The sequence below is a fragment of the Panicum virgatum genome, chromosome 8N (genome assembly GCF_016808335.1).
Source record: "Panicum virgatum strain AP13 chromosome 8N, P.virgatum_v5, whole genome shotgun sequence".
Lineage (NCBI taxonomy): Eukaryota > Viridiplantae > Streptophyta > Magnoliopsida > Poales > Poaceae > Panicum > Panicum virgatum.
This window is the reverse complement of record NC_053152.1, coordinates 49,102,326-49,123,034: the sequence shown is the minus strand read 5'-3', so window position 1 is coordinate 49,123,034 and position 20,709 is coordinate 49,102,326. Positions and strand designations below refer to the sequence as shown.

Here is a 20,709-nt window from a genome sequence, read left to right as displayed (position 1 = left end):
AATTCAGCGATTGCTTGCAGGTCCAACTCCAATAACACGGCCGATTAGTTTCGTGGATCATCATTAGATACGATGAGTAGACTCACAATTCTTGGTCCCAATCCAGCCATCCATGGCACTCAGGTCCGGTCGCCCAATTTGACATGGTCTGACCAGTCAGGTCCCAGAAGATGTTTCAATGTACATAGATAGGCACACTTTGCTATGCATATTCTCAGCACCCCTGAGTTCCAGAACACAAACTGTTTTCAGAAGAATCCAACCCGATCAACATGGCCGACTAATCCCGCAGACGGGCAAATAGCGCGGGCGGGCCAGTTATGGGAAAGAGCCGCCCCGTTTTGTTTGCTATGGCTGATCTTCTTTCCCTTTTTCTTCGCATTAATCCTGATGATGAGTCTATTGTACTTATTTTGTGTTAAAAAACTCTTGCATCGTTTCTCAAAAAAAAAAATTGTAACAATTTCGTAGCTAATATAGGAACATTTCCCGTATAATTTCGTTACTTCATAACTTCAATTTGCACCGTAAACATTTTTGGTGCACTCAACAAAAGATGCTCTGATTTTTTATGTTTAGACCAAGGCCGGCTTGTACTCCCATCCCATCATGCTCGATCGTGGTGATTCTTTTGCAGGTCCTAATGCTCACTGTCGTCGTTGGGATTACTGTATATTCCAATCGTCTCTCTTGGGATGGTCAAGCACGAAATAAAATGTCTGAATGCCTGAATCGTGTCATCTGCTGTTCTGGGGATTCTGTGGATGCCTTTGCCTTAAGTGCAAGTGGCAACACTGCAATTCGAGCAGAGAGTTCTCTCGCAGATGACAGAGAGTTGCTGTTAACTTGACAACCGAGCAGTGGCATACTTCTCTCATGAGTTGCTGTTCCAGTACGCCGGCGAGTCGGGGTTGTTATGGTCGATCGCCAGAGCGCCAGGGGCACCCGTGCCGCATCCGTGTGTTACGTCCGGGAGCGGGTAAGCCAGGAATCAGCAGGATGGCATCTGCGGCCTCCCGGCGACCGGCGAGGCCTCGTCGGAAGCCATGCCGGCAAGGTCTTCGCTCCACCGGAACGAGGACCTGTCATGCCATTGGGTGACGACCTCGGGCCGTCGAGGCGTGCGGCGGCGTCTCAGTGGCAACAAGACCAGACCAGCGCGGCCGTGTCTGCGTGGCTGCTCGGCGGGGACCAAGCTGCCGTGGCGGCGGCGTCTGGGCCGGGGACCTTGTTGCGGCGCATGCTGCTTTGGTCGCTGCAAGTAGCTAGGGGTCTGTCTGGGCAGGAACGCGGCGGCCCTGCCAGGCGGCGCGCGGCGCATGCTTTTGTCGCGCTAATGGAGCCAGCTAATCACGGCCACGCCGCCTTAGCTTGCCAACGAACGCGCGCAGTCGACGGCGTCGTGGTTCTCAAGAGGCCGGTTGGATGGATTGTGATCTGTAGACGATGCGTCCGTGAGACGAGCAGAGCAAGACAAGGAGGGGCCCGTGCAGGTGAGTTTGTTCCTTTCGAAATGCAGACGCGCGTGCGACTCTGAAGAAGCAAAGCCTCTGCACTGGTGTCGCTCTTGGAGTTCCTTCATTCGCTGCGAACGCGAGCACGTACGTTATTCAGAGTTTTTGAACATGACGCAGGCACTGCATCACTGTTGTGGCCTGTCGATGCTGCAGCCGGCAGCTGAGATCGGGTGTGATCCGTAGAAGATGCATCAGTGCAAGGACCCTGAAATGTTAGTGCTAATTACAAAATAAGAGCTCAATTTTCATGTATATCTATAATAGCAGCAGAAAGCATGCAACAGCAGATGCGGTTTCTTCATATTACATGTTCGCAAACTACAAATAGTCCAAGCTCATCACAGAGTTATTCCAGAAACTCAAGTAGCACACATTTTATTCTGACATGCACACTAGCCAAACGCTTAAACAAACATTAAACAAGCCTTCCCATAAGCAGAGGAAACATCAGCCCATGTTGTTGTTCTTGATCAAGAGATACAGTACCCTTCGCCGGCTCTAGACACAGACGTCCAGGTCTGCGATCTAGTAGCTAAGCAGTTCCATCTTCAAGAGATACAATACCCTTTATGTAAGCAAAAGGAAATAGCTTGTCAGTCAATCATGACAAGAAAACAGAGCACGAAAGGAAAACAGGGGAGAAATAAGTACGCAACGATATTCAAATGTCCAGCAAGTGGTCATACCTTGCGTAGTCACAGGAGTGTACAATCATCGCCAAGTGTAAACATCCAGGTCTTCTCCGTGCAGCTGTTGGTGCCGCTCTTGGAGTCCAGGCAGCCACTGCGAGGAGACATCTTGCATATCCTCTGTCAGAAACAGCTGGTGCAAGCTGTCCAGCCTCTCCACACACCTCAAGTTTGGACACCGCTGTGCACGCAGCCGTCTCACTTGGGGAATATTCGAGACCCTCTCTAGGCCTTTACATCGTGCAGCAATTACAAGCCTCTCAGAGAGGAACGGGAGGTTCTCCACCACCTTAATGCTGTCCATATTCAAGCTGGTGGCCTCCAGTCCAAGCTGCTGTGGGAGAGCTCTCAGCCTGGGGCACCTGTCAAGTACCAACCTCTTCAAACGTGGCAGCATCTGCATCCTTGGAGATAGGGCTTCCCCGCCCTTTTGCTTGGCAGCAACTCCGTCCTTTTGTAATTTTTTAATATACATTATGTTATAACTCATTTCATGTTTTTTCACTTTTTAATATTGAACCGTGGAGTAGGATAATTTCTGTGTTATATAACAGTAATAGCTGTTGTAGCTTTTTCCAAACCTCGTTATGAAGTCGTGAAATTTATAGGTTAAAATCTTGCTATATACTTACCCTATTCTCAAATACTCACTCCATCCTAAAATGCAAGGCATTCAAATATTTAAAATTTATCCTCAAATATAAGGCATTCTTGGCACATTTAAACAATCATTCATTTAATTCTCCTGTGAGTTGACATCATTAGTTTGGCTGATTGGTGGATTAGTTTAAGTGGGCTTCTAGTTATCTGCAAGAGTCATAAAAAACAACTAGGAAACAAAATACTCCATGTTAACTAACGGGTACATGCTTTTGCCAGTCTACCTAATCTGTCCTAAAATCTAGAATGCCTTCTATTTCATGATGGAGGGAATAACTATATCATTGTTGACCTTACTATTTAGATTTTGACGGCTTAATAATTTCAAAAATACTTAGTTACGTAAGATGAACATGTGATCAATATATTTGGCATAGATAACAGTTTTGAAATATTGTGTATTTATAAAGCATTTAAATAAGCATTAACAAAAAAGTGATCAAAGGTACGGTGGAATAGTAAAAAGTCAACAGTGGCAGTTATTTAAAAAAGTAGGGAAGTACTTATACAATTGGAAACTCAGTAGCTGTAGAGCTATTATTAGTTCTCTCTTCTCTCTGGTTGACCTAAGGTGCAGATTATACAAAAGCACAAAGCCAAGCTGTGTAGCTATATGCAATTCGCACGAGATGTTTAGCATGCAAATTTCGCATAGCAAACGCGAGGTTGAAAGGAATAGGTACTCATACGAGCCTTGGAGAGAGGGTATGAATTAGGCAACTTAAATACATAGCCTTCGGTTTTCACTATTTTGCATAAAGATAAACTAATCCATGCTAACTAGATATGCTTCTGGAGTTTATCTATTGTGCAAGCATTCCCACCAAACAAGTTTTGAAACCTAGAACTAATCCTCGCAAGATATACTATAAGAAAGTAGACACTCAATTTGAAAGTACGAAATGCGAAACGCAAAGATAAGGGAATGTAAACTCTCAACATGATGATTTATACCTTCGTATCGGTAGGCAAATGTTACCCCTTGTCCACGTTGGAGCTCCACTAAGGATTTGCTCCTGGTCACCAAGTCTCTCCCGGTTAAGGTCTTGGACTCGCCACTAAGACTTTCGCCAAGCCAGATGAGAAGGTTGCCACTAAGACAAGGCACACCACTCCCTCGTTTCTGGTCACCTTGACGCGGTCTTCACTATGGAACTTCTACACGGACTAAGGGATCTCCTCATCCCACACACGCAATCATTGTCGCCGCTCCACACCAAGCCGGAGGGTCAAAGACTAGTCGATGAGCTACTAAGGCCCCAAGGTTCCGGAGAACCAAGCTTACAAGGTTGGTTCACTCCAAGAACTAAGCACAAGGCAGCAACACCTTGATCTCACTCACTCTATGCCTATTCTAGCACTAATTATTCTTCTAAGCTTATGCTAATAGCCTTAAATGTTCACTTTAGCACCTTGGTGGCTTGAATGTGTTCTTGATGTGTCTTGATCATCAATGAATTTTGGCACACTCCAGCAACTCCAAATGGGTGAATGGGGGAGGTATATGTAGCCCAACAACTCAGACTAGCCGTTGCTCCAATGGTCCTCTGAAGCGGTAAAAGCCGTATGATATGGCATAGCCAAAGCCTCCATCACCGTATAACATGGCTTGTAGCATTTTCCAACGGCCAAATTCAACTTTTGAACTTGGGCCAGACAAATACTATGCCGTTCAAGCACACAGTACCACCATTTCATATGGTGTGTAGAATTTTCCTGAGCCACCCAATGCAATGCCGTTCAAGTCAATACTACGGCATTCATTTGAATAGTAGCACCGTAGTTTCCTCCAAGCTTATGGAGTTCGCAAAACTCTCTAGAAGTCTCTCGGTTAATTTCGCAGTTGGCTTCTTCAATACTATGGTGTTCATTTGAACAGTAGCGCCATAGTTTCCTCCAAGCTTATGGAGTTCGCAAAACTCGCTAGAAGTCTCGGTTAATTTCGCAGTTGGCTTCTTCAATACTACGGCGTTTCATTTGAACAGTAGCACCGTAGTTTCTTCAATGTGACAGCGTTCACAAAACCTCTTTAGCAGAACCCTTCAACTAGATGTCTGCTTCTGTATTACTATGGCATTCGCCAGAACAGTATCGCCATTTCATACGGCATGTATGATTCCTCTGTGCGACCCTAGCCTTCATACGCGGTATGCTTCTTCAATATTACGGCGTTTGCTTGCACAGTATCGTTGTATCATTTGGCATACAGAAAAACTGCAGGTCTTGTCTAATTCAATCAATTTAACTCCTTGCTTGACTTTGACTATGAGTTGAATGCTCTAGAATTTGACTAACTATACTTTTCATCATGACTTGAACAACATGATTCGGATTCATGCCATGGTTTGGAATTAACTCCTTGGGACCTAAAAAGTCTAAAAGATACAAATTGACAAAACATTAGTCTCAATTACCAAAATTACAATTAATGACTTAACGGGACCATTTTCCTTACAAAGGTTTCCATGTACTTAGCAATATGCTGGTTTGCCTTTTTTTTTTACGACATGTACATGCATGCACACTCACCCTTATAAATACACACACGCAACCTTATGAACATCTCTGTGAGACTGAGTCGGCAGATGTGAGATTGATGCTGTAGACGGGCACGTCACCTACCACTAAAAGACTAGCGCCGATTAAATCCTAGCATAAATCTAGAAAAATGCGAGCATCCGGGCCAATTTGAGGTCTCAAACCCAGGTGGGCACAGGGACGGATCTAAAGGGGGGGCTAGGAGGGATTAAGCCCCCCTACCTCCCCAAGATCCATAGATACCCCTCTAACCCCCCCCCCCCTCCCTTCAATTTTGGCATGAAACAATGAAGAAGAAGAGGGGAGGAAGAAGAAGAGAAGAGGAGGAAGAAGAAAATAGTAGATATGAGCCCCCTCTAAATATTGAGACTAGATTCGCCACTGGGTGGGCAAGTTCCACCACAAGGAACTTTACCGGCTGCGGTTTGCAGGTTTGCCTTGTCTTTCAGATTGCACAGGTCAGATGCCATGCGGCTAGATTCTGCCACCAAATGCTGTACTACATTTCCTGCTTTAAATTCAGCACAAACTGAAAAGAGTTTCCCGCGAAGCTTCTCCTCCTATCATGTTTTATGTAGCAAGCTAATTCTTTCGCCTCAAACGCACCATGGCAGGTACACCGTCGGAGTGAATGTGATCGTCAGCTTCTACTCCATCGCGCAAGCTTTCGTGGAAACCCGCCGTCTGATCTCACCGTGGCTGTGGAGCACCTCATGCTACTGCATCAGCCTTGTCCTCGATCAGGCAAGCCTAGCTAGCACATTCTACCAGCGAAATTCGCGGGCGCCGTGGCTTATTGGTTTGGTTTCGCTGCAGGTCCTGGCATATCTCCTGATGTCTGCGTCGTCAGCGGCCGCATCTCGCAACCATCTGCGGGCGAACGGGTTTGCCATGGACCGGTTCAGGCGCAACATCAACGCCGCGGTGTGGTTCTCGTTCCTTGGATTCCTTGCGCTGGCGGCGCACTCGCTCATCTCCATGGCTAATCTCTTCAGCAGGATCTGAATTTGACTGACGATACATTGAGACTGTGGACTGTGGATTACTATTCCTAACATTTTCTTGTATATGTTATACCAGTACATATTGGTGTGAGTTAGTCGGAAACACAATGAATAAAAGATATCAAATCTTGGTACGTTGGTACCAACTACCAAATTAATAATTTGGCACAGGAGCGAGGTACCAGAATTTAGTACTAGATATTATTTTATTTTATTGTACCTATCAAGTTATAACTTAGCAGTACTCTCTCTGTTCTTAAATATAGGATGCTGTTAACTTTTTCGGTCTTCAGTATTCAACTTTGACCACTGTTTTTATTAAAGTATAGTTATAATATCTAACAAAATCTCTACCTAATAATAAAGCAAGGAAGAAATCCTTCATTAGTTCTACCTTATTATTATCCAATCTTGTCCCAGTGTACCATCTATGTCTTCAAACTCTTTAAACATCCTTGAACTTGTCTAAGAATGCCATCTGAGTCTCTAAACTTTCAAAATACATTTTTAAGGCCCTAAAACTTGTAACATGCTACTGGTGGTACTACTTATTATTCCTAGCTCGCCATTTTTGCAACCACCTTGTGGTAGTGATCACATGGGAAGAATGAAAACATTGGAACAGGAGATGGGAATTGGGGACGGACGAACGATGACTAGAGGCTCAGGTCCAGTCGTGCACCATAAAAGCGTAGGCATGAATTTACGACCAACAGCTGCGACTTGGTACGGTTTTGTCTGACGCTTGAAAGGCGAAGGACTGTTGCAGAATGGTACATTGGTACCAGCATGTTAGTGCCGGTCAAATAGGAGCTGGCACTAACGTGCATGAACCGTACAAAGCGGGCACGTTAGTGCCGGCTAGAAACTCCAGCCGGCACTAACGTGCCATCCCCCAACGGTCAGCCCGTCTGCCACAACGGTCAAAAGACACGTTAGTGCCGGCTGGGAATTCTAACCGGCACTAACTTGGTCAATTGCATGTTAGTGCCGGCTGGTAGTTCTAGCCGGCACTAAACGTCCACACTTAGTGCCGGCTAAAGCCACCAACCGGCACTAACTTGCCCCGTATAAGCCAGGCACTCATTCTTCCCCAGCCCGACCATTTCATTTGGCCGAGCTCCTCCTCTCTCTCAAGGCGTGAGGATTTGTGAGGATTTCACCCATCCAAGTGCACCAAAGGTTAGTAGCTTCTTCCACTCTTCTTTCACGGTGTTTATTCTTTGTTTCATGCTTTCTAGATAAAGAAAATAATGATTTTAAAGTTGAGGAAAAATGAGCATAATTTTCCAATTTATTCATTAATTTGAGTAAAATAGAATCGATTTGTTACTTTTTAGAGAAGGTTTTCTAAATAGTTTGACTATGACACAGTTAGAGTAATTTTTTTGAATTATTTCACGGGGACATGTGTATATGTTATTATGCAAAATTTTAAGGATTTTAAGGATGAGGAAAAATGAGCATGATTTATTAATTTGTTCATTAAATTGAGCAAGGTAGAATTGATTTGTTGCTTTTTAGAGAATGATTACTATATAGTTTGACTATCACACATTTAGAATGAGTTTTTTTGGATTATTTCATGGTGACATGTGTATATGTTATTGTGCCAATTTATTTTGCTATTTAGTTTAAATTTACTAGATAGGTGGTCTATGACACATTTACATTTTTTTTGAATTACATCATAGTAACCTGTTTTTAGGGATAATGAGCATGATTTTTTTTTAATTTGTACAGATGGACCGGCAATGGATGCACGGAAGCCGGAGCACCTCGGCGTGGATTCAGGGTTTAGATTCTTTTCTCAAGGCGGCAATGGCAAATAGGTCGCCAAAGGGTTTAATGTGTTGTCCATGCAGTGTTTGCGAAAATAAAAAGGAATTCCGAAAAAGAGATACTCTATGGAATCACCTGGCCTTGAATGGTTTCATGAGTAACTATAGCCTTTGGACTAAGCACGGCGAAGTTGGAGTTATGATGGAAGATAATGAAGAAGATGACGATGGTGATAACAATCTTCCAGATTGGGCATGGGTTCATGAAGCAGGTGGCTTTCAAGATGAACCAATGGACGAGGGTGAAGCAAATGTTGCACAAGAGGGGCCACCTGACGAGCTAGGTCAGGCGTTGCTTGATGCACAGAAAGACAGTGAGACTATGAAGGAGGCATTAAAGTTCGAGAAGATGTTGGAGGATCACAAAAGGCCGTTGTTCCCTAATTGCAAACCGGAGCAAAAGAAGTTGGGTACCACGCTGGAGATGCTGAAATGGAAGGCAACTAATGGTGTAACCGATAAGGGATTTGGTGAGCTATTAAAGATTGTAAAGAACATGCTTTCTGAGGGTAATGAACTGCCGTCAACAACATACGAAGCTAAAAAGATGGTTTGCCCTCTTGGATTAGACGTGCAGAAGATTCACGCATGTCCTAACGACTGCATCCTGTATTGCAGCGAATACGAGAACTTGGAAGCTTGTCCTGTTTGCAGCTCATTGCGGTATAAGATCAGGCGAGATGATCCAGGTGATGTTGATGGGCAGCCGGTAAAGAAGAGAGTTCCCGCAAAGTTGGTGTGGTACTTCCCTATAATACCACGTCTGAAGCGCTTTTTCAAAAACAAGGATAACACCAAGTTGATGCGGTGGCACAAAGAAGACCGTAAGGAGGATCACATGATCAGACACCCAGCAGATGGGTCCCAGTGGAGAAACCTGAACCGAGAGTATCCTCAATTTGACAACGACCCAAGGAATATAAGATTTGCTCTAAGTGCGGATGGAATGAATCCGTACGGTGAGTTTGGCAGCGCTCATAGTACATGGCCCGTGACCCTATGTATGTTCAACCTTCCTCCTTGGTTGTGCCTGAAGCGTAAGTTCATCATGATGCCGGTGCTTATAGAAGGGCCAAAAGAACCTGGCAACGATATTGATGTGTTCCTGCAACCCTTGATGGATGATCTCTTACTGCTCTGGAAAGAAGAAGGTGTACGTGTATGGGATGCGTATAAACAGGAGTCCTTCAACCTCCGAGCTTTACTTTTTGTATGCATCAATGATTGGCCTGCGCTTGCAAAACTTTCGGGACAGTCGAACATGGGATACATGGCCTGCACCCACTGTTATGATGAAACCGATAGCATTTATTTGAAACACTGTAAGAAGTGCGTGTACATGGGCCATCGCCGATTCCTTCCTACCGATCACCCCTTAAGAACCGAAGGGAAGCATTTCAAAGGAGAGCCGGAAACTCGTCCTAAGCCTCTGTTCCGTAATGGAAAGCGTGTGTTCTCGATGATCAAGGATGTGAAGGTAGTATTTGGAAAGGGTCCCGGTAGCCAACCTGTTCCCAAGGATGACCAGGGACATGTTCCAATGTGGAAGAAAAAGTCTATATTGTGGAACCTACCTTATTGGCAAGTCTTACAGGTTCGCAACGCAATTGATGTGATGCATCTGTCGAAAAATCTTTGCGTGAACGTATTAGGCTTCTTGGGAGTGTATGGTAAGTCAAAAGACACATTGGAAGCAAGGCGCGACATGCAGCAGCTAGCTGGACGACAAGGCTTGCAACCCGAGAAGAGAGACAAAGGATGCAACTATTTAAAACCTGCCAGCTATAATCTGAGCAAAGAGGAGAAGGAAAGTATGTTCGATTGCTTGAACAGTATCAAGGTCCCGTCTGGGTACTCCTCAAATATACAGGGCATAATAAATGTGAAAGAGAAGAAAATCCAAAACTTGAAGTCCCATGACTGCCACGTCCTGATGACACAATTACTTCCGGTTATACTGAGGGGTGTTCTACCAGAAAATGTGAGATTAGCAGTTGTAAAACTTTGTGCGTTCATGAATGAAATTTCGCAGAAAGCAATTAACCCAAATAATCTAATAAAACTGCAGAAAGATATTGTCGAATGTCTTGTCAGCTTCGAGATGGTCTTCCCACCTTCCTTTTTCAACATTATGACACACCTTCTAGTTCATATTGTGACAAATAACTATCCTGGGTCCTGTTTTTCTACACAATATGTTCCCTTTCGAGAGGTTCATGGCAGTATTGAAGAAGTACGTGCGTAAACGTTCTCGTTCAGAAGGATGCATTGCTAAGGGCTATGGAACAGAGGAGGTCATTGAGTTTTGTGTTGACTATCTTCCTGATCTCAATCCGATTGGGCTCCCCGTGTCACACCATGAGGGGCGACTAAAGGGAAAAGGCACACTAGGAAAGAAATGTAATGTGAACATCCCTTGTAGTGAATTTAGCCAAGCGAACTTCATGGTTCTTTAGAATTCATCCAAGGTGGCTCCATATATTGACGAGCACATGAATATTATACGGTCTGAAAATCCACAGAAGAATCTTGCTTGGATTACACGCCAACATATAAAAAATTTTGACGGCTGGTTCAGACGAAAATTATTGGGCAACAACACAGTTGATCAGGAACTTCAATGGCTGGCTAGGGGACCATCAATCACCGTCCAGCAATACCAAGGGTACGAAATCAATGGGTATACATTTTACATGAGAGCTCAAGACAAAAAAAGAACCAACCAAAACAGTGGTGTCCGTATGTGTATAGTAAACAGTAATGGAGAAAAGAACAACTACTATGGTGTCATAGAGGAGATATGGGAACTTGAATATGGACCCATAGTTGTCCCTCTGTTTCGTTGCGAATGGGTGGCTGGAGGAGGCGTAACGAATGACCGGTATGGGATGACCATAGTCGATTTTAAAAAGATTGGATATAAAGATGAACCATTCGTTCTAGCCAAAGATGTGACACAAGTGGTCTATGTCAAGGACATGTCGAGCAAACCGAAGAAGAAGTCGGATAAGACGCCTGAAGCAGACAAGGCTGGAAATGAGCCGAAACGACACATAGTTCTTCCAGGAAAAAGAAAAGTTGTTGGAGTTGAGGATATTTCGAACAATTCGGAAGATTATGACCAGATTGATGACCTTCCTCCATTCTCAGTTGACATTGACCCTAGCATCCTCTTATCCAAAGAGGACACACCTTACTTACGCCGTGATCACGCTCAAGGCACTTTCGTCAAAAAGAAGATTATCAATGTACCAGTAGATAATGAAAATGAGTAGTAGTTTTATATAATTTATATATTAATTGAATTCTCTGAATCAGTGATGTAATGTAACGCACCGCATCGTATTTATCTCAATTCTCAATACTATTTGTCCAATTATGACACAATATCATGTTCATATAATATTATATTTTTGCATGGTAGAAATATTTTTTACGCTACCTAATTTTGCATTACTAGAAAAATTGAAACATTAAATTACAAACAAATAATCAAGTAATATGCGAATTGATTACATCATTGTATAGGCTACTATTGAAAAGCTTTTTGAATATTTTTGCATGGATCAAAATGAAATTTTTTCGATTTATTACGAATTAAAGAAACATATTCACGTATAAACCCTATAAGCTACACATAATTGATAATGGTTGCATATTCGTTAAATTACTTCGATTACTATTATTAGTGTGTAGATATAATTAACAATATGCTAAAAAAATTAAATATATCATTTTTTGTTATATTATTGTAATTATTAAGCCTATTATGAATAGGTTTTTGTTATATTATTGTAAATATTAAAAAATTAGGGTAAAATGGAATCGGCGCGGGCAAATTTGGTTTGGCGCCAGATTGGAACATGTTAGTGCCGGCTAGTAAATCTAGCCGGCACTAACTGCAGCACGTTAGTGCCGGCTAATATTTCCAGCCGGCACTAAACTACACCATCTGACGTCACGGGGTCAGGTTAGTGCCGGCTGGAAAGGTCAGCCGGCACTAACGTGTTGCTTTGCCCCCAAAACAGAGGTCCGGCACCCACACTTAGTTATTTCTTCAGATCGACGTGGAGCGCCGCCGCCGCCCTCGGCTCATCCTCGCCGCCGCCCTCGGCTCGTCCTCGCCGCCGCCCCGGCCGCTTCCCCGACCTCGCGTGCCGTCGTCCTCGTCCTTGCGCGCCCGCGCCGCCCCGGTTCCTCGCGTCCCGGCACCTCGTCCCCGGCGGCCTCCCCGACCCGACGCCTGCCCCCGCCGCCCCGGCTCCGCGAGGTCGTCCCCGCGCCCCCCCTCCGCGCCGGCACCCCGGCCTCGTCGCCACCGTGCCCGGCAGCCCAGCTGCCCCCGCGCCGCCGTGCACCTCGTCGTCGTCCAGGCCCTGCGGCCACGCGCCTCCTCGACCTCGTCCAGTCCAGTCCGCGCTGCCACCCCTCCTCGTCCCCATCGACGTCCCGGCCAAGGTCCCCTCCTCATCTGAATAATAGTCCGATCCCAATCAAGTGTTCAATGGCTCGATGTGTCACCTCCCTTTAAATTCAAAAGTGACATCTATAGCTTTCTGCAAACCAAATTCTGATCCTTTCCCAAAGCACTGAACAATTAACGCTAATACAAGTTAAATTTTTGCCCTGGTACTGATCCTTTCTTCTTACCTGGTTTGTGGTTGGGGAGCATAACTATTGTGTCCACTAAATATTTAGGGAAAATAGTCAATTCACATATTTATACTTGCATGATCACACGTGTAGTTTTAACTGAAACTTGTGTGAAATTAAATCCATATGTTATTAAAAATAATCTCAATTTATTTGAACATATTCATACTTAGTGTATTAGCAATTTAGCATCTTCTAGCAGAGGCTATGCAGAGCTGTACTTCTCTCTTTCCAATAGTTCAAAGTATCTACCTTACTGCTGTGTACTGGAATGCTGTCTTTGTTATTGAAGTACACTCACTGATTGTGGAAACTATGGTGCATATCAGCTCACTCAGACTTCAACCTGGGAATGGTTCGGTCCAAAACCAGTTTGCAACCGCGTTTTATTCTTGGGCTCTGATATAATCTCAGAACAAACATATTGTCAACAATTGCTAAATGTATGAGCATAAGCTGATATTTTCTTAGCACAATGTCATGATGACGCCTACTCATTGATTTGTGTAGAGAAACTTCTTTAGCAGCGGTGCTTGCAAGTCATAGCAGTATGGAAATTTGTTGGTGTGGTGCCCATCAATTGGCACAGGGAGACCACATTACCAATGTTTTAGGCAGCCATGGGCTTTGATTAGAGGTTTTGTGTTTATGTAGTACTCTATAGTAGCTCCTTGACCTTTGTACAATATTCTCCAAGACTTCATTGCATCAGCATAACATGAGAATACCTTTGTAAAGATTTGAAGGGATCATGATTTTTGTAAACCACCATTTGACTATCTGAGCCATCGCTGCATCTTTGCAATGCTTCATCAAGTGGAACAGCAAAGGATGCATGGTCAGTGTTTTACTGAAGGACTGAGAAATGTTTTAGATGATTTTTTTTTCTGGTCAGCAAACAATATCTTGCACATAAGCCACACTATAACATTCTATGTTAAAACTAGTGAAAATAGATAGCACGCTGATAGCATGCTGATAAGCACCTTAGTTTGTCAGTGATATTTTTTTCTCCGAAATTACAGACTCTGTCATTTTAGTTTATGGCTTACATCTATGTGCAAAATAATATTTATCACAGGTATCAAAGAGTACTAGTACTAGTTGAGTCCGACCAATCGACAAACGTGGCCTGGCTGCTATATATGCTCCATGCTTTTTACGCATACCTGCCGCGACGTCCACTAGTTGCTAGCAACCCGCTTGATAAATTTGCGATTCTTTCAGGCATCAGGATCGACGAAGCCTAAATGGAAATGTGACTCCAAGAGGAAGATGGTAGGATGTACGACCATCACGGAGATCAACGAAGCAACCGGCGAGCCACTAGCCCCTGGTCAAATTAAGACGACATTTGTAAATCAATTGGGATATCTTGTTAGGGAATCCGTCCCCATAAAGTACAAGCTTTGGAAGTGAAATAAAGTCTCTGATCGACCTGAAGATATCGTGCCAGATTCAGAGAAAGATTTGTTATGGAAAGAGGTATTGTTGCACTTCAACTTTCCCCCAGGCAAAGCTGACAAAGTAAAGGGATGGACATTTAAGAAGATGGCAACTCAGTTCGGCTCGTTCAAGAAAAAATTGGTGGCAAACTTTGTCAACAAGGGCCTCACACCAGATTTTGATAAAGTCTGGAAGAAGCAATGAGAGTGGTGGAATGAATTCGTGAATTACAAGCACAGTGCTGATAGCATGGCAGCCTCGATTCAAGGCAAAATGAATGCTAGCAAAAAGAAAAACTTCCATAGACTTGGGCCTGGAGGTTATAAGGTTGCTATTCCAAAATGGGAAAAGATGGAAAATAATTTAATTGTAAAAGGAATCGTACCACAGACCTTGAGTTGGCCCAAACGAGCAAGGTATTACTTCTATGCTCATGGAGGCACACTAGACCCCGACACTGGAATGTTTGTGACTAGCGACGTACTAAGAGAGGCTGCCCAAAGGCTCGAGGACGCAATGAGGCGTACCGAAGAAGGAACCTTCCAGCCCAACAGAGAGAACGACGAGCTGACTTACGCTCTTGGGAATGCGGAACACACTGGACGGACCCGAGGCGTGGGCGTAGTTCCATGGAAATATGGCTTTTCCGGAGATCTCGAAACCTACCGAAGCCGATGTAGAAGCAAGGCAGTAGTGGCAGAGAAGATCTATAGCCTAGAAAACCGGATAATGTCACTTGAGGCAGCAGTTGGGCAACGCTCGTACCAACCAGCTGCCAATGTGGAGATCAGCCCCCCTTCTCAGCGTCGTAGCAGTGTTGCTTCTATGGAGCACCCTAATTTGGGTGCCGACAGGCCGAGGGACCCCATTGACGACATCACCGTTAGGACCCAATGTGAGCTTCTGGTTCTTTATGGGAAAAAGCTCAAAGTTTGTGCTAAGGGTTATGCGGAAGTCCAAGAAGAGGGCGGGACAATACATTGCCAGCCGATTCCTGAAGGATTCGCCAGAGTCTTTGTTGACCGAATTACTGAAGAACGCTGGGAAGACATGGACCTCCCGATCCCTATAAGTCCTGAAGAAACAGAACTACAACATGCCGTACACACATGGATCGCGTGGCCAAAGTGCGACATAAGATTGGTGCAAGCAGACACAGATTCCGCTCGGTGCTCAAGGCAAAGATCACCAACGCCAGCTGACAGGAATCCTAGTGTTGGCCCACCTTCTCCACCGCCTGCACGGGACCCCAGCATGGATCCGCCATCACCAGCCGCACAAAGCGAGCCAATTCCGGCATCATCACCAGCCGCACAACAGAATCAGAGTCAGCGACAGAAGGCATACACGGTACCTTTGGTCCAGCCATCTCAAAAGCAGCAAAGAAAGAAGAAAAAGAAGGCTCCAGAAGAGGAAGAGCCAGAAGAATCGTTTCAAACCTTCTTGCTGAAGCGCAAGCTACTGAGGGAGGCTGCGAACAAGAAGCCAGAAATAGATCCGGTTGCAAAGGCACACTTTGTTAAACACTTCATTAAAGATCCCACCAAGGAGAAAGAAAGAGAGTCAGATTATGATCGGCAGATCAGAAAGTGCTACAGCAACCCCAAGAATCGCCTGATTAATGCAAAGACCATTCCCCAGCTCGGAGAGCAGTCCAAACAATCGATCCCTCCGTTGATAGTGCCGCATGAAGACTGTCCCGATGAATCAAGAGATCCATTGACCATGGCTGGGATGATATTGCAAACTGATCTAACAAGGGCTCAATTGCTTGGGGAGGCCCTACAGAATGCCCGCGGCAGGAAAAAGTTTGTACTTGGTGAACCTTTGATATGGCCAGAGTTGCTACCATTCCTACCAACGAGAATGGCCAAGTTACACAAATGGTATGCCGTGCAATCTAAAGCTAGTAAATTAGAGATGTTCCCAGCTCGGATTAAAGATGAGCATTTCTGGCGGGGGGGCAGATGATGTATATATCGAGTTTGCATCACTCTACGATTTATACCATCAAGATGCCCTTCACAAGTCCCTCTTCAGTGTATGGTGCATGTAAGTATTGTCTCTTGTTTCATTATTTTAGCCTTGTGTGTTGACTAATCCCCGTTTTTCTTGTGTCCCGTAGGTCAAAAATTCAAATTTGCCGAAAGAAGAACTTCCATAACGTCGGGTTCTTCGACCCCGATATTATACACGAGAAATCGGTAGCGCTAAATCCTGGAGACATAGTCAATGTTATATACAGGGTGTTGCGTAAGAATAGCATGTGTCCCTTCATTCTCTTGCCATACAACCATCAGTGAGTCGTTCTTTGTTAGCCTTTTTTTCAATCCCTTCGTATTAATAATACTGTTTAATAACTATTATAATTAACATTAATTGGTTATGCGTATGTATATGCACAGCTTTCATTGGATATTGCTTTGTATTCGGATTGAGGAGCACAAGGTCTTGGTGTACGACTCGTTAAGGCAAGATAAATCAAAGTACCAAGATATCATCGAGGTGGTAAATACTGCATGGAGTCGCTACCTCCACAAACACATAGGCTTGCCCATAGGTGAAATCGAGCCTCTTCATTGGGTGACTGATTTTCCGGTATGAATATACTCTCGCTACTAATGTCATTCGCAATAAACATCAGAAAAATTCTATATCGTAACCCACATTTGTTCATAGTGTTGGAGACAGGGACAAGGAAACAACTTATGTGGATACTACATATGCGAGTGGATCAACTCTTTTGCAAGTCAAAAAGGGCAAATGACAGTGGAGGCATTCAATGTACGTGAGCACAATCACATCTGCTCATTATTTTAATTCATTATTTTTTATTCTCATGTTTTTATCGAAAAATGTGACAGCGTTGGCGGATGAAAGAAGAACTCATTGAAATCGCTCGGATCAGGGCAATTCAAGAAGCTATATGCGGATTTCTACTCGATGAAGTCATAAATCCTAAGGGCGAATTTCATGGCGATCTCCGTATAAGCGTCGCCAAGAAGATCCAACGACGAGGAAGCTGATACGTTACTATAGTTGATGTGCTTAATAATTTGTAATATCTCATGTACTTTTGAACTCCTAAGTGTTCCATACATGACAAATATATATATATATATATAATATTAGTGTAATATGTTGTTCTAATAATACTGTGCAATGCAAATAGTACGACTATATAGTCACATACGGTAGAAATACGTATAGCCATACGTATAAAAATGAAAAGAAAAGAAACATAAAGAAGAAAAAACATTTAGTGCCGGCTAGTTATACCAGTCGGCACTAACCTTGCTGTCAGGACTCGGGCGGGGTCGGGCACGTTAGTGCCGGCTGGTATTACGGACCGGCACTAACATACGCACGTTAGTGCCGGTCAGAGTAGCCGGCACTAACGTCTGTCACGTTAGTGCCGGCCATTTAGTGCCGGCCACAGGGACCGGCACTAAGCCGTCCTGTGACCGGCACTGATGTGCCTTTCTCCAGCAGTGGGAGAAGAGAGTACGGGGAAAGGCATGATGTGGTTGGAAGGGAGAGATCTATAGTGGGATCTAGAGGAGATCTCACCCGTTCTGCCGTTTAGACCAGTAATAATGCGTTATATGTGGTTGGAATTAAGGCGTCATCCTCATTAGGAAGTGTTATAGCCACTTTGACTTGAAACCTTAGCGGATTGTCATAGGTTAGGGAATCTTTGTAAAGTCCTCGTAGCGTCCCTATGCAATCACACCTCGGAAGTGTGGTATTGTGCCTGATCAGCACAGCATGGTTGGGTTCAAAGTTCTTTGGAACTTCTACGCGAATTGTGGGGAAAGTGTACAACCTCTGCAGGGTGTAAAACAGATATATCAGCCGTGCTCACGGTCAAGAGCGGCTTGGACCCTCACATGATTAATTTAACTTGAAGATGGATTTTAATCATATTCTGGTTATTTCTTGTGGTCTTGCTGAGTATCAACCATAAGTATACTCACCCTTGCTTACTGCTGCTCAGAAGGAGAAGGTGTATGAAGTCTGTTGAAGATATTGCTGAGTTCTAGACGTACGCAACCCCCAGTCGATTGCCTTTGAAGTTTGGAGTCTTCATTTCGAGGATAAGCTGTATAACTCTAATAGTCTATAATTGTATTAATTCTCTTTTTCGTGATACTGTTACTGATTATTCACTTATAATGTCTCTATATGTATAAAACTTGATCCTGACATACATATAGTTATACATTCGGTTTTGTCCTTAAAACCGGGTGTGACATTCTGTACAATGAAAAGATAGTCCTTTGAGAAACTGTGTGTCTAGTAACAATGAATCTATGCTGCAAGGAGATGCTCTCTCCAATTTAATCATACCAAGGTTCCTCATCTGAAAAAGATGACCCAGCTCGTCTAGGTTCCATCCATCTTGCATTCTAGCACTATTATCACTGCCACCACCAACTGGAAATTCTTGTAAATCATTGAGGAACTTCAATTTAGCTATCCCTTTCGGAACCTGATTTATTGGTGTTCCATCAAGACCAAGGCGTCTCAAGTTGCATAACTGAGTTATTCTTAAAGGTAGACTATACAAAGCATGACACCACCGCAAGTTCAATATCTGAAGGTTTTTTAATGAACCAATTGACTCAGGAAGGCAAGGAATACTAGTATTATCAAGATTGAACAAGTGCAAATGAATCAAACTTCCAATATAATCTGGAACGGTCTGTATACTTGAACCGCTAAGATCCAAAACACGAACATACAAAAGTCTCTTGAACATTGAAGGTTCAACTGTTAGTGAATTGCCACAGAAATTTATCAGAGTTCTGACTCTGAGTTGTTGCTTTTTCAAACTAGCCAAAACAACCATATCCTTGTCTTTTACGACAGACAGACGTCGTACTTTAGATATGTTTTTATCCCCTAGCAACTGTGGGTCTCCAAAAAAACACTCTTCTCTTGATAAATGATGAGCAAGTTGTCTTATGAGGTCTTGTATTTTACACCTGTCTTGGTCATCATACCGAGGATCTGGCAGGAGGAGGTTCCTCGAAATCAACTCGTAGTAGTATTCTTCTGCTATATCTTCCATTAGCAAGTTTTCTCGTTTTTCTACAAAACCTTCAGCAATCCATAGCCTGACAAGATCATCACGATGCATTACCCAATCTTCAGGATACAAAGCAAGGTAAATGAAACATTGCTTCAAGTTCGGTGGCAACTGATCATAGCTCAAGTACAAAGCACCACTCAGTTCTGGAGGGAGTTTACTCATAGACCAAGCATCACTGCTTAGAATCTTCCGCCATTCACTCTCTGTTGTTTCCTTCGTTGCTAGAACACTAGCCATAGTCCTAATTGCAAGAGGAAGGCCACCACATTTTTTAACAATCTCCATTCCTGTGCCCTGCAGGTTATGCACTTCTTTTTTATTAGAGATGTTCATACTTTTCCAGAGTAGCTCCCATCCTACTTCCTCTGACATCAATTCAACTCGATGCATATGTTCCACCCAATTGCCTTTGCAGCTGTATCATGTCGAGTTGCTGCCACTATTGTTACTTGAGCTGCAGCATCTAGTGGAATTCTTAGATACTTGGTCCATACATCAGGCTCCCACAAGTCATCCAATACAAGGAAAAAGTTCTTTCCTTCAATCGTTTCTGCAAGTTTGGATTGGAGCTCTCCCACACTTTCACCTTGCCCTTGGTTCACTCTGATGTTTAGAAGTATTTCTTTCAACAGAACAACTGGAGAGTAGTGTTGGGAAACACAAATCCATGCCTGTTTCGAAAGTTACCTTTCACTCTTCGATTATTGTATAATTTCTGAGCTAGTGTTGTCTTTCCAACTCCTATTCCAACAATACCAATCTTGTAAGCCTTCTTCTCCCTGTGGTCTAGCACCACCCTTACCAATGTCCCAGTAGCATGAATAATCTCCTTTCCCACAATATCTGGTTCCACAAGGTGGAACGTTTTTCTCATATCTGAAACGCTGACAACAGGTTCTGCTTCAAACTTGAATTTTGTACCTAATTCTGCAATCCTCTCTATTCTTCTTTTGAGGCTTTTAATCTGAGCAGCAATGTCACGACGTGTCAAAAGATATAGCAGAAAAACAAGAGATAAGTGGAAAATCATTGCATGCAGTTAATTTTCTTGATGATGATGAAGGCTGTTCTCCTAGTAGCTTCCTCCCTTTAAACCTGGCCATGTCAATGATATCGTCAGCGTCATACATTGCATCTTTCAGCAAACCAAGCCAATTGCTAACAGCAAAGTCTTCAATCCTCCTCCGATCAGCATCTTTGAGAAAACACTGTATTTGCATCATTGTTTGCTGCAAGTCACTGAGCTCTTGTTTAACTTGTAGTAAC

The 20,709-nt window shown here is 43.7% G+C and overlaps 1 protein-coding gene and 1 pseudogene across 1 annotated transcript; one reads left to right on the top strand and one right to left on the bottom strand.

The window, feature by feature from the left end:
• Window positions 1–5,679: 5,679 nt before the first annotated feature.
• Window positions 5,680–6,569, top strand: LOC120685585 (CASP-like protein 4U1). Its single transcript, XM_039967593.1, has 2 exons — window positions 5,680–6,148; window positions 6,221–6,569. The coding sequence occupies exons 1-2, from the start codon at window positions 5,873–5,875 to the stop codon at window positions 6,407–6,409; spliced, it is 465 nt and encodes a 154-aa protein (XP_039823527.1). The 5' UTR covers window positions 5,680–5,872; the 3' UTR covers window positions 6,410–6,569.
• A 12,548-nt stretch (window positions 6,570–19,117) lies between these two features.
• LOC120685215 lies at window positions 19,118–20,424 on the bottom strand (annotated as a pseudogene).
• Between the last annotated feature and the right edge of the window lie 285 nt (window positions 20,425–20,709).

What these genes read in the sequence shown, in the direction of transcription:
- LOC120685585 (XM_039967593.1), top strand. Translation starts at nt 5,873, where the DNA reads ATGCGGCTAGATTCTGCCACCAAATGCTGTACTACATTTCCTGCTTTA. An exon ending in TCAGCCTTGTCCTCGATCAG is followed by an intron (nt 6,149 to 6,220) that starts GCAAGCCTAGCT and finishes GTTTCGCTGCAG; the next exon opens with GTCCTGGCATATCTCCTGAT.